The sequence below is a fragment of the Enhydra lutris genome, unplaced genomic scaffold (genome assembly GCF_002288905.1).
Source record: "Enhydra lutris kenyoni isolate GAN:26980312 unplaced genomic scaffold, ASM228890v2 scaffoldscaffold23, whole genome shotgun sequence".
Lineage (NCBI taxonomy): Eukaryota > Metazoa > Chordata > Mammalia > Carnivora > Mustelidae > Enhydra > Enhydra lutris.
This window is the reverse complement of record NW_019154107.1, coordinates 18,965,567-18,980,153: the sequence shown is the minus strand read 5'-3', so window position 1 is coordinate 18,980,153 and position 14,587 is coordinate 18,965,567. Positions and strand designations below refer to the sequence as shown.

At 39.5% G+C, this 14,587-nt stretch overlaps 1 protein-coding gene across 1 annotated transcript in view; it reads right to left on the bottom strand.

Moving 5' to 3' along the window:
• The window catches only part of LOC111150452 (proline rich and Gla domain 1), a 151,070-nt gene that overhangs the window by 55,533 nt on the left and 80,950 nt on the right, over positions 1-14,587 (bottom strand). The window contains exon 3 of the mRNA XM_022507921.1: positions 5,227-5,387. Coding sequence (XP_022363629.1) covers positions 5,227-5,387 — 161 coding nt within the window. The remainder of the gene's footprint in view (positions 1-5,226; positions 5,388-14,587) is intronic.

Below are 14,587 nucleotides of genomic sequence, written 5' to 3'. Positions count from 1 at the left end.
GGAGATGTGGTAAAGAAATAATTGCAGCCACAGCAAAGGTGTGGAGGAGAGGGACGGGGACTGCCAGTACAGTGCCTTGTGGCTGAGCACTCTGACATTAACTGAGGAAGATGGAACATTTCAGAGAAGACACTTTAAAGGATCACTCTGGCCTGCTGTTTTTAGGGCGCCAAGAAATCATACAGACAAGGGACGGTGGCTTGGAATGTAAAGTGGTAATAGGTAGAGAGAGGTGAAAGGTGGTTAGATTCTGAATACATTTTCATGTTAGAATCAACACTATCAGCAGATGGGATGTGCATGTGAAACAGAGAAGAGTCAGGGATGACAACAAGGTTTGGGGGCTTAGCAAAGAGATGGACAGACAGAGTTACCACTCACTGAAATCAGGAGGGCTGTGGCAGAAGCAGATTTCGGCGGAAGGGACATGAATTTTTTATGCTGACTTTAAGAAATGTATTCAAATCCTGGAGGAGATGCTGAGTAAGCAGTGAGTCACACAGTTCTGCAGTTCAGGGTGGCCCTCCACGATATAAATTTGGATCGTTAGCCTTCCAAACCATGGCACTGGGAAGCCTCACCAGGGGAGCTGAGTACAGACAGAACAGAGTTTCAAGATATGAGGTAGTTGTTGGAGCGGGATGAGGGGTGAAGGGAGTTCTTTTTAAAGGTGTGTAGACTAATGAGAATGAATCTACAGAGAAGAAAGGTGATGCTGGAGAGGACGGAGAACTGCTTGAGCAACTGCTGAAGGAGTTTCTTCTCTTTGCTTCAGAGACTGCTGAAATGCAGCATCCTATCTCTGTGGGCGGGAAGATACAGCCAAGCACTAAGATGCATAAGGGCAACGAAAAATCACTGAAGCAAAGAGGGATTTTTTTTAAGAAATGGTCTTTGGACAACTCTATAGCCATGTGAAAAAAAATCATATCCATAACTCACACTATACTCAAGAATAAACTAGTGAGGGGCGCCTGGGTGGCTCAGTGGGTTAAAGCCTCTGCCTTCAGCTCAGGTCATGGTCCCAGGGTCCCGGGATCTAGCCCCACATCGGGCTCTCTGCTCAGCAGGGAGCCTGCTTCCTCCTCTCTCTCTCTGCCTGCCTCTCTGCCTACCTGTGATCTCTGTCAAATAAATAAATAAAATCTTAAAAAAAAAAAGAATAAACTAGTGAGTGAATCAGAGATCTAAATGTAAAAACTCAAGTATATGAGAAGAAACTGTGTGAATTCCTCTCTAACTATGGTGTAGAAGGCTTTTCCACTATGAAAAAAAATCCACATTCAATTAAATGTATTTAATTTATGGCTACAATAAAAATGGAAAAAACACTTGCAGGGACACCTGGGTGGCTTATTCAGTAGAGTATCTAACTCTTGATCCCAGGGTTGAAATTTCTAACCCCACATTGTGTGTGGAGCCTACCTAAAAAAAAATTGCATTTAAAAAAAGCCATAAGCAGGGATGCCTGAGTGGCTCCGTGAGTTAAGCGTCTGACTCAATTTCAGCTCAGGTCAAGACCTCAGGGTTGTGAGATCAAGCTCCAAGTCAGACTTTGCTCTGGGTGTGCAGCCTGCCTAAGATTCTCCCTCTCTCTCTCCCCTCACTGTGTGCACATGCATGTGCTCTCTCTCAAATAAAAAAAAAATAAGTAAATAAAATGATAATGTCAAAAAGACAGAGAAACCAGTTTGAAATTAAAGAAACTTCCATTAGCCAAATTTGGGACAATCTGATCAAAACAGTGACAGTAAGAGATTACAGTTCATTGTTATAAAGTAATCTTTGAGTCTGTACTAAAAGATAGCTAGACAGATAGACAGACAGACAGCTAGATAATGGGAAAATTCCTGCCTATAGTGGAATGCCAGCCAATAAATGTACATATGATGGAGTTAGAAATCACCATTTAGCAACTATGATTTTATTGATTTGGTCAAGAACCATCAATAGATGTTAAAACTACTGAGTAATAGGCTGATGAAGAATAGAAGATTTACATAATTTCAAAATATCTTCCCACTAAACTTCTTACCTTTCCATTACAGAAGAATGATAAAGCAGGAAGAAAAGTCATTAGCTTTATGAAAATGGTGGTAGAATATCTAAAATTTGTATTTTTTGAAAAAAGGTAATATCAAAAACTAAGCTTTGCTTGTTTGAAAAACACGAACCAGATTTTATTAAAGGCTGCATGCTATAAAGCACTATTTATACTACAATCTTACTGTTATTTAAAAATTATCTATATATTAAAAATAGGCTAGAATAATATATGCCAAAATTTGAAAACTGACAGTGCTAAAAATTGAAATGATTTTATTCCTGTTTTACTATAGTTTAAATTTCTCTATAATGACCATATATTAATTTCATAAGAAGAAAAATAAAAACGTGTAAAATAAAACAAATGAGAACTAAGCAGGTGCACGGCAAAATAGCTAGAAAGAAACTAAAAGGCCAACAGTGCTTTGTGATTGCATGACAGGACTGGAGATGATTTTTTTTTCATTTATAACTGTGGGATTTAAAATTTAAAAAATACTTTAGGGGTACCTGGGGGGGGCTCCGTTGTTAGTTAAACATCCGACTTTGATTTTGGCAGAGATCATGATCTCAGGGTCATAAGACTGAGCCCTGAGTCAGGTTTCATGCTCAGTGCAGTCTTCTCTCCCCCCTCTGTCCCTCCCCCAACTCTGTCACTAAAGAAATAAATAAATTTAATTTAAAATAAAAAAATAAAAACCACTTTAAACAAACACATAATCAAATTTTAAAAATGGGCTGAGAACCTGAAAAAGCATTTTGCCAAAAAAAGACATCCAGATGGCCAATAGAGACATGAAAAGATGCCCAACATCACTCATCATAAGGGAAATGCAAATCGTAACCACAATGAGGTATCACCACATAGCTGTCAGATCGGCTAGTATCCACAAGACAAGAAATAATGTTTTCAAAGGATGTGGAGAGAAGAAAGCCTCATGCACTGTTGGTGGAAATGTAAACTGGTGCAACCACTGTGGAAAACAGTATAGAGGCTCCTCAAAAAATTAAAAACAGGGGGCTCCTAGGTGGTTCAGTCAATTAAGCATCTGCCTTTGGCTCAGGTCATGAACTTAGGGTCCTAGGTTGGAGCCCCACGTCAGGCTTCCTGCTCTGTGGGAAGTCTGCTTCTCCCTCTTCCTCGGTCTCCACCTCCTTCCCCTACTCGTACTCTGTCTCTCTCACATAAAATCTTTTAAAAAAAATTAAGCAAGAAATATCATATGACCCAGTAATTCCACTACTGGGTGTTTACCCAAAGAACACAAAAACCCTAATACAAAAAGATATATGCATGCCAATGTTTACTATAACATCATTTACAGTAGCCAAGATACAGAAGCCACCTAAGTGTTCAAGGATAAACAAACAGATAAGTAATGATGTATTTTATGGTGACTAACATAATACAATAAAAATTTAAAAAGACAAAGAAGATGTGGTATACACACACACAGTGGAATACTACTCAGCCATAAGCCAGAATGCGATCTTGTCATTTGCAACAACATGAACAGGCCTAGACGGTATTGAACTAAGTGAAATAAATGAGGCAGAGAAAGATAAACACTGTATGATTTCACTTATACGTGGAACCTGAAAAACAAGCAAACAGACCCTAAATATGGACAACAAACTGGTGGTTGCCAGAGGGGAGGTAGATGGGGGATGAGCAAAATAGATAAAAAGGATTAAGAGGCACAAACTTCCAGATATAAACTAAGTCACAGTGATAAAAAGTACAGCAGAGGGAATACAGCCAGTAATACTGTGACAACACTGTATGGTGACAGAAGATGCCTACTATGGTGGTGACCATTAAGTAATGTATGCAACTGTCCGGTTGCTATGGTGTATACCTGAAACTAACAGAGTATGTCAATTATACATCAATAAAAAATAAGTACAAATATAAAAACTGATGCTCACAGCTTATCAATTTATACACTGACTTTGCTTCTGCTTTGCACACTGGAATCCAATGATGGTGCTTCCCTGATCCTCTCTCCTCGAACTCCTTCCTCGTAACTTCTGGGTCCTTTTCTACCTAACAAAAGATCAGAACCCCTTTCTCTGGGGCACCTGGGTGGCTCAGTGGGTTAAGTATCCAACTTGTGATCTCATGAGTTGTGGGATCAAACCCTGGGCTGGGCTCCATAGCAAGCAGTCTGCTTGAGATTCTCTCTCCCTCTGCCCCTCCCCCCACTCATAGTCTCTCTCTCTCTCTCTCTCTCTCTAATAAATAAATAAATCTTTAAAAGCAAACAAACCCTTTTCTTCAAAACTGCTATATTGGCTGCTTCTGAGACACAATTGATATCCCGCTAAGCACATCTGACATCACGTGTTTAGCACCTAGTGTTACTTTCTTGGTCAGTGCACAAAAATGGATCTTTATATAATGGCTACCCCTGGTAATGCCATTTTCAACTGCAGAGCAGTGCCACAGAATTTATACCACTGCCTTTTGCTTTCCCATTCCTGCTCTCCTTGAATAGCATGCCATCTAGAGTAAAAAGAAGTAAGGAGTATTCTTCAGAGTGGGGTAGGGAGTTTGAATATGGATATGTTCTCTTTTGTACATGAAGTAAAAGATATTTTTTAAAGATTTATTTTAGAGAGAGAGAGCGTGGAGGAGGGGCAGAGGGGGAGACAGAATCCTTAAGCAGACTCCCTGCTGAGTGTGGAGCCTGATGTGGGCTCAATCCCAGGACCCTGAGATCATGACCTGAACTGAAATCCAAGAGCTGGACACTTAACCAACTGAACCACCCCGACGCCCCAAGAAGTGAGAGATTTTAAAACAGTGTCAGTATGTATTAGGTTCCTCCACACTTTCTCACTGATGTGGCAGAGTAAGGTGATGATACGGTGACTTTCCCCATCACAGCCTCATGTGACACAAGCCCTCCCCCCTTGCTAGGATGATCAGTCTCAGCTCAGCAGGGTCCTGGGGAAACAGGGGCCCTCAAAGACAGACCAACACACGGGGAAGTGAACCCGCCTCCCATCCACAGAGTATCCTTACCTCGATGCCATTCCAGAGTTCTTCGCAAATGTAATTTGGGATCGATCTGTAACTGATAGCAGTGCCCACAATTCGGGAATGCAGATTGCAAACCCACATCCAAAAGGTAGGCAAAGCTGTGAACGTTTCTTAAAAACTGCCAAGATACTTACGGTTTTCTCCGTATTTTCAAAAGCTTCTCTTGCTTCTTCAAATGTGCAGATTTCTTCCTTGCACTCACGATCAATGTTGCCCTGTCTTATTTCTTCAAAAAGTCCATTCGCTCTTGGGTAGCGTTTCAATACTGAATTGGCTTTTTCTCCTGTGAGGAAAACTAAGAAGAGATAAAATCATAAGCATAAAATTATAATTTGAGAAACATGCAGAAGCTTAATGCACAAGGTGACAACTGCTAGGTGCTCTTTAGAAACCACGGCCAACATCCTCAACCTCTTCCCCTGAGTCAGCAACGATGTAACATTAACTCCAAACCACCACCTCTGCTGCCCTCCTCCTCTTGTGAGCATGTCCTTTCACAGTAGCAGTTGCCCTGGGCAAGGACAGGGACAGGGACATAATTCGTGGTTAGATTCAGACTTTAGCACATTCTACCAACCATTGGTGTTTATTTATTTATTTTTTAATATTTTATTTATTTATTTGATAGGCGGAGATCACAAGTAGGCAGAGAGGCAGGCAGAGAGAGGCGGGGAAGCAGGCTCCCTGCTAAGCAGAGAGCCCGATGTGGGGCTCGATCCCAGGACCCTGAGATCATGACCTCAGCCGAAGGCAGGGGCTTTAACCCACTGAGCCACCCAGGTGCCCCTAACCATCGGTGTCTAAATATAGTAATAGTGCACCACTTATACCCGGTGTTGTAAGTGGATGCATCCAGGCATTGTGCTGTTGGACACCAGCAACCAAATCAAAATCCAATCTCCAGACTACCAGTCTCTGTCCCCCTAAATAAAAATAAAGTTCAAACTGCCCTAGTAATACCAGGGAACCCTTACTTGTATGAAAAGAAAAGCTGACAAAACAGTATCAAGAAATTTAGAATGAATACTGTTATGCTGAAAATAAATAAAATAAAATAAAAAGAAAACAAAACAAAAAAAAAAGAAATTTAGATGAATTTGGCCATAATTCATTCCAAGGAACACTAATACTTTTGTCCCAAATACATTTAAGTTAAATATATTGTGATATTTTAATAAATCAACCCAATTTCACTGTCCTATAGAAAAAGAAAATTCTTCCATATGACTTATAGAAGCATTTCATATAAACACTCAAAATACACATTTATGATACCCCCTGAAAAAAATAAGGCACTAGTTATAGGTACACCTATGGGGAATTATTTTTTACATAATCATTTTATAAACTGTAATTTCATTGTTCTGAAAGTGCCATTCATACTTCTTTGTATAGATAAATACAATGCTACAAGAACTTAATCTCTGCTAATGCAAGGAAATCAGAAAAGTCTCTAATCTTATTGATTTTTAACAAAAGAAAGGGCACATTACAGATTATTTTAAGATGTTAAAGTCTACATTTCACAAAGAACATTTTAAAGTAAATGAAAAACAATAAGTGTTCTTTTAAAAATGGCAACAATACCAATGAACTTAAGGTTTACCTCAGAGAAATGAGTATTTCACTTCATAGAAGGTATGGATTCATTACTTAGGATTCTTTACAGTATCCAAACCACCTGGATGGCACCTACATTAGGCTGAAAACTATGGTAAGCCTTTCATAAGAGTTTCCTTCTTTCTATACCACAGAAGGATAACTATCTATAAAAATGAACTGCTGAGTCAAAGAATATCATTAGAAGAAATTGTAAAAAACAAAAACTGTGGCAAGTAGTACAAAAGAAATGAAAAGGGTGCTGCTGAATTGGAAAAATAAAACAGAGAAATTTTCTGGCAGTACTTCTCACATTTGCAGCATCAGAATCCCCTTGAGGACTTATTATCACTGAGGTTACTGGGCCCAGCTCCCAGAGTTTCTGATTCTATAGGTTTGGGGTAGAGCTAAGAAAGATACATTTCTTTTTTTTTTAAGATTTTATTTATTTATTTGACAGACAGAAATCACAAGTAGGCAGAGGGGTGGGGGAGACAGGCTCCCCGCTGAGCAGAGAGCCAGATGTGGGGCTCGATCCCAGGACCCTGAGATCATGACCTAAGCTGAAGGCAGAGGCTTTAACCCACTGAGCCACCCAGGCGCCCCGAAAGATACAATTCTAATACATTTCCAGGTAATGCTGGTGCTGCTGGTCTAACTACAATGGAATGTTGGCATTAACAAATTTAACAAGATGTTTCACTGCATGACTTTTTAGGGACCCTAACATGTATTTAATCTGTATCTGCAAAATTCTAGAACAGAAATATGATACATACATTTGTCATATTTGTTTGATGACAGAGTCCTTTATCAAAGGACATTTCACTGAATTAACAATTTTCTAGCCGTTGGTCTTATTTATGCCTTCTGAAATGACAGACAATTCCCTTCCATAAACAGACCACCTAATACATGAAGACAGTGACTGATTTCCGCTGAGGCTTCTCTTTTGATACTTAGCAGACCTGTTTGGATTCTTCATCTGTTGGCCATATAAAATAGACAGGAGTCTACACCATCTTTATTTCATAAAATAGTGTCCTACACTGAGTGCAGTATTCTATGAGTGGTCTGACAAGTGTAAAACTGGTCCGGACTGTCTGCTTCCTTATTTTTAAATGCAATAGATTCCTTAATACAGTCTAAGATATCCCTGGATTTGGGGCAGTTTTCTTGAAAACAAACCAAATAATCAACAACGATGTAGTTTAAGACTTTAAGAGAAAAAACAGTTCTCCTCAGAAACAATTTTCTTATGTACTATCTACATGGAAAAGGGGGTCAAGGAAAGCAGCCAACCCTTGTAACCAGAAAGCAGGCTAATTCAGAAAGTTAAGCAGCTCTAAGGTAATGTATAGCAGCAGAACACAGCTCTCTAATCCCAGCCTAGTCAAATTACCAAGAGCATTCCACAAACATAGTATTTGTACTTCTTGTACTGGGCGACAAGGTAAGATAATACTGAGAAGTCTACGTAGAATATGCTCACAAGTAGATTTTCTCTCATTTGCCAAATAAATTTTGTCAATTAGAAGATACCACCCAGAGAGTTATGGTGGCAGAGTAGTAGGGGGACTCTTAAGCTCGCCTCATCCCCTGAACAGAGCTAGATCAACATCACGTCATTTTGAACAACCAGGAAATCGATCTAAGGATTAAGCAAACAATCTGCACAATTGGAGGAAGAGAATGTGGCAGATAAGAGGTTCGTAGACATGAACTGAGAAAGAGAAAAGCAGACATGAACTGAGAAAGAGAAAAGCTGCAGTGCCTCTGAGAGGAGGAAGCCCTTTTCGCAGAGAGAGGTTAAGGAGAGAGAGAGAGAGAGCGGAGAGAATGGTAGGGTTCCTGCAAAACACTGTGGAGTGGGGATCCCCTGGGTCACACTGAGAGAGAACGCTCCCCTTCCTGTGGTACATTTGCAAGAGTGTATATTGCCTCTCCAAAGACAAAAGGAGCCATATATATACCAGGAGCCATAGAGCAGCCATTAAACAGCAGGGGACAACTTTTTGCTGTGCTTCACCACATACTCTGGACACCGGCGCAGCAGTGGGACTGCTTTTATGGGGCAGAATGGTGCTGGACGCAGTGCTGTAAGCCTCTCCTCTAGGGAAGGGCAGCGGGCCTGCACCTTGCCAGGTCACTTAAGATTTGGAATTTTGAATCCCAGCCACTGGCCAGAGATAAAACACAGAACTGCTTTCAGTTCAGGTATCTGAAAAAAGCCTGGAACAAAGGAGGGGAGATTGTTTGCTTTTCTGTGAGGGCCTCCCGAACAGCAGCAGCTGTGAATTCCCCCCCACCCCCAGGTTGAGAAGGTGGGTGACACCATCTTCCACCCCAGCTCCTACCAGCAAGGTCCGACTTCAGAGAGAAAAACACAGCACCTCCAGTGGAGACTGAAGTTGCTTACACCAAACCCCATGCCCCTGCACCAGGCCAGGGCACCCATAGTAAGGCAGGTCTGTCTGTGAGCCAGTGCAGCCGGCCTCTCCCTCAGAAGACCAACACAGGTCCTCTGCATGTACCAAGTCTACTGATCAGAGAGTACTCCAAAGCATCAGCTTTAGTTCTGGTGGAAATAGGACCAGACTTTCTTTTTTAAATTATTTTTAAATTTTTAAAAATTTTACTTTTTTTTTTTTGTCTTTCAAAACAGGCTTATAGTTTTTTGTTCAATTGTTGTTTTACTTGTTGACTTTTTTAATTTTTTGATTCAGGCTTCTTTTCTTTCTTTATTCCTTCTTCCTTTCTTTTTCTTTGGAATCAGGCTTACAATTTTTTGTTTCTTTGTTGTTTTGTTCTTTTTCCTTTACTCTTTTCTTGGATCAGGGTTCTTCTTCTTTATTTTTTTTAAATCAGGCTTACCTTATCAAACAAATAAAAGCACACCTACATAAAGGTCCAAACACTCCCCACTGGACACAAGGAGGAGCTCTGCAGAGGACTGACCTGTGGGAAATAGCAGCCAAAACACAATGGCTGAGTGCACACAGCACACACTGGAAACATTTCCTGAAGCACCAGGCCCTAGTCAGTGTATGAACCCTTAATATAGTCCCACGCTACGGAGCAGGAAACATAACAAGCTTTCAAAATGCAAAAGACAGAAACCTAGACATAATGACAAGATGGAAGGAATCTCTCCAAAACAAAGATCAAGAAGAAATCACAGCCAGGGATTTGCTCCAAACAGATATAAGCATTGTATCTAAACAAGAATTTAGAACAACAGCCATAAGAATACTAGCTAGGCTTAAAGGAGCCCAAGTTGCTGCTGCTGCCACCGTCACCGCCGCTAAAGATGACCAAGTCTTCAACTCACACCAAGAAAGTGAAGTTGGTCAAGTCATGCACTGAGTGTGACCAACAGGTGACTGCTGCATGTAAATCTTGTCCCACAGGGTGGGACAAGTAAAACACTCAGAGAAATCATCACCTTTTACATAAGTGAATAGTACGATATCTTTGAAATATTTGTGAATACTGTTTTTATATGAATTTAAACTAGGATATAGTGCAGCCATACCAAGTAAAAAACATCAATTCTGTCTTTGGAGAAGGCTCTGTTAGTGAAAAGACTATACGCTGGTGGTTTGAAAAATTTTATTCTGGAAATGTGAGTCTGAAAAATGAACCTCAAGGCAGACCCAAATCTGTTTTAAATAAAGATCAATTAAGAGCCATGGTGGAAGCTAACCTCAAAACAGCAATTTGAGGGGCACCTGGGTGGTTCAGTGGGTTAAAGCCTCTGCCTTCGGCTTGGGTCATGATCTCAGGGTCCTGGGATCAAGCCCCGCATCAGGCTTTCTGCTCGGCAGGGAGCCTGCTTTCCTCTGTCTCTCTTTGCCTGCCTCTCCGCCTACTTGTGATCTCTGTCTGTCACATAAATACATAAAATCTTAAAAAAAACCAGCAATTTGAGCCCTTAAACCAGACTTAGAACTTTCTGCTAGAATTTCTCAATACCTGGCTGCAACAGGAAAGGTAAGACTGTTGGTAGGTAACAAACCAACTGACGAGGATCATAAACTGAGATGATTAGAGGTGGTCTAATATTTTAATATTTGAAAGAGAGGAGACCTATTTTGAAAAGGAGCTTTGACAAAAAAAATGAAAGTAAGTGGTCTGGAAAATGGTTGGATGTTGATGAAGTTCACAAACGCGTTAAAACCATCACTACAACCAAAAAGAAGTTTCTGGTAACTGTACGGTGGTCTGCAAAGAGAGCATTCCATTACTTTTAACTCAGGCAAAACTATTAACTCAGGCATCTTGTTGTCAAGAAGTTAAAATTATGTATCAAAAATGGATCTAGGGGTGCCTGGGTGGCTCAGTGGGTTAAGCCTCTGCCTTCGGCTCAGGTCATGATCCCGGGGTCCTGGGATTGAGCCCTGCATCGGGCTCTCTGCTCAGTGGGGAGCCTGCTTCCCTTCCTCTCTCTCTGCCTGCCTCTCTGCCTACTTGTGATATCTCTCTGTCAAATAAATAAATAAAAATCTTTAAAAAATGGATCTAAACACACTCATCATTGGTTGGCAGACATGGATGGACTTATACTTTTCCATGACAACATCTGACAACCATAGGGAATAAATGAATAGGACCATAAACTTTTGCAATATCTATCACACACACCTGACTTTTTATCAACAGATTACCACCTCTTTCATCATTTAGAACTCTATGAAACAAAATATTCTCCAAAAGAGAATAACTGAAGAATGTGAATAAATTTTAACAATGATGAATATTATAAATATATACTATTTGGAGAAATTTATCATTTGGGGAGAGCAGTTAATGCTAACAGTGCATATTTTCATTGAGTAAAACTCCTTCTGAAAAATAAAAGCTAATTAATTAATTAATTAAAGGAATACTAGCTGGGCTTGGAAGAAATATAGAAGACACCAGAGAAACCCTGGCTGTAGACGTAAAAGACCTAAAAACTAGTTAGGCTGAAATAAAAAATGTTATAGCTGAGATGCAAAACTAACTGGTAGAAATCACAACGAGAATGGAAGAGGAGGAATGAATACGTGATACAGAAGATAAAATTATGGAAAATTATATACCTGGAAAGAAAACTATTAGATTACAAATACAGACATGGAACTCAGTGATTCCACAAAGCACAATAATATCTATATCACAGAAGTCCCAGAAAAAGAGTGGGAAAAAGGGCCAGAAGGTTTATCTGAACAAATTTTAGCTGAGAATTTCCCTAATCTGGGGAAGGAAACAGGCATTCAAGTGCAAAAGGCAGAGAGAACTCCCCTCAAAATCAACAAAAACAGGATAATACCAAGACGCAGCATAGTGAAACTTGCAAAATACAAAGATAAAGAGAGAATTCTGAAATCTGCTAGGGATAAAAGATCCTTAACCTACAAGGGTAGACACATAAGGTTAGCAGCAGACCAGTCCACAGAAACGTGGCCAGCCAAAAGAAAATGTTATGATGTATTCAACATGCTGAATGGGAAAAATATGCGGATAAGAATACTATATCCAGCAAGGCTGTCATTCAGAATAGAAGGAGAGATAAAGAGTTTAGTTTCTAAGATAACCAAAAACTAAAGGAATTGGTGAACACTAAGCCAGCTCTGCAAGAGATATTAAAGGGGACCCTTGAAGTGGGAAAGAGAGACCAAAAAAAAAAAAAAAAAAAAAAACAGATTAGAAAGGAACAGACATAATCTACAGAAAGTATCTTTACAAGTAATACAAAGGCATTAAATTCACCACTATTAATAATTATTCTGAATGTAAATGGACTTCAATGTTCCAATCAAAAGACATAGGGTATTAGAATAGATTAAATATGCTACTTACAATAGACTTATTCTAGAACCAAACACACCTCTGGACTGCAAGTGAGGAGAGTAGAGAAATATTTATCATGATAATGGACATCAAAAGAAAGCTGGACTAGCAATCCTTATATCAGACAAACTAGATTTTAAACTAAAGACTGTAGTAAGAGATGAAGAAGAACACTATATCATAATAAAGGGGTCTATCCAAAAAGAAGATCTAACAATTATAAATATTTATGCCCCCACCTTGGGAGCAGCCAATTATATCAACCAATTAATAACAAACTTAAACTCATTAATATTAATAATAATAGTAGAAGATTTCTACAGTCTACTCACAGCAATGGACAAATCATCTACAGACCAACAAGGAAATAATAGCTTTGAATGACACTCTGGACCAGATGGACTTCATAGATACATTCAGAGCATTTCATCCTAAAACACCAGGGTACACATTCTTTTTGAGTGCACATGGAACATTCTCCAGAATAGACCACATACTGGGTCACAAATCAGGCTTCAAGCAGCACAAAAATATTGAGATCATACCAGGCATATTTTCAGACCACAGTGCTATGAAACTTGAAGTCAAACACAAGAAGAAAGCTTGGAAAGACCACAAATACATGGAGGTTAAAGAACATCCTACTAAAGAATTAGTGGGTTAGCCAGGAAATTAAAGAAGAAATAAATAAGTATATGGAAGCAAACAAAAATGAAAACATGATAATCCAAAAACCTTTAGGATGCAGCAAAGGTGGACATAAGTGGAAGTATATAGCAATAGAGGTCTTTCTCAGGAACCAAGAAGAGTCTCCAACACACAACCTAAACTTAAACCTAAAGGAACAGGAAAAAACAGCAAATAAAGCCTAAAACCAGCAGGAGAAGGAAAATACTAAAGATTAAAGCAGAAATCAATGATACAGAGATTTTTAAAAAAAACACAGTAGAACAGATCAATAAAACTAGGAGGTGGTTCTTTGAAACAATTAACAAGATTAACAAACCCTTACCCAGATTTATCAAAAAGAAAAGAGAAAGAACCCAAAATAAGTTATGAAAGAAAAAGGAGAGATCGCAATCAACACCAAATAAATACAAACAAGTATAAGATAATATTATGGGCAATTATATGTCAACAGATTAGGCAATTTGGAAGAAATGGATAAATTCTTAGAAACATAAAAACTACTAAAACTGAGACAGGAAGAAATACAAAATCTGAACAGACCCATAACCAGCAAAGAAATTGAGTCAGTAGGGCACCTGGGTGGCTCAGTGGGTTTAAGCCTCTGCCTTCGGCTTGGGTCATGATCCCAGGGTCCTGGGATCGAGCCCCACATCGGACTCTCTGCTCAGTGGGGAGCCTCCTTCCCCCTCTCTCTCTGCCTGCCTCGCTGCCTACTTGTGATCTCTGTAAAATAAATAAAATCTTAAAAAAAAAAAAGACAGTATGGTACTGGCACAAAAACAGACACCTAGATTAATGGAACAGAATACAGAACCCAAAAATGGACCCTCGGCTCCATGGTCGACTAATCTTTGACAGAGCAAGAAAGAATATCCAATAGCAAAAAGGCAGTCTCTTCAACAAATGATATTGGGAATAATGGAAAACCACATGTAGAAGACTGAATCTGGACCACTTTCTTATACTATATACAAAAATGAACTCAAAATGCATGAAAGACCTAAATGTGAGACAGGAATCCATCAAAATCCTGGAGTGAGAAAACAGGCAGCACTCCCTCTGGCCTCAGTCACAGCGACTTCTTACTAGACATGTCTTCAAAGGCAAGGGAAACAAAGCAAAAATGAACTATTGGGATCTCATCAAGCTAAAAAGCTTTTGCACAGCAAAGGAAACAGTCAACAAAACTAAAAGACAACCTACAGAACTGGAGAAGATATTTGCAAATGTCTTATCAGATAAAGGGCTAGTATCCAAAATCTATAAAGACCTCAACGCCCGAAAAAGAACAAATCCAGTCAAGAAATGGGCAGATTACATGAACAGAGAGTTCTCCAAAGAAGACATACAAATGGCTCAGAGTCACATGAA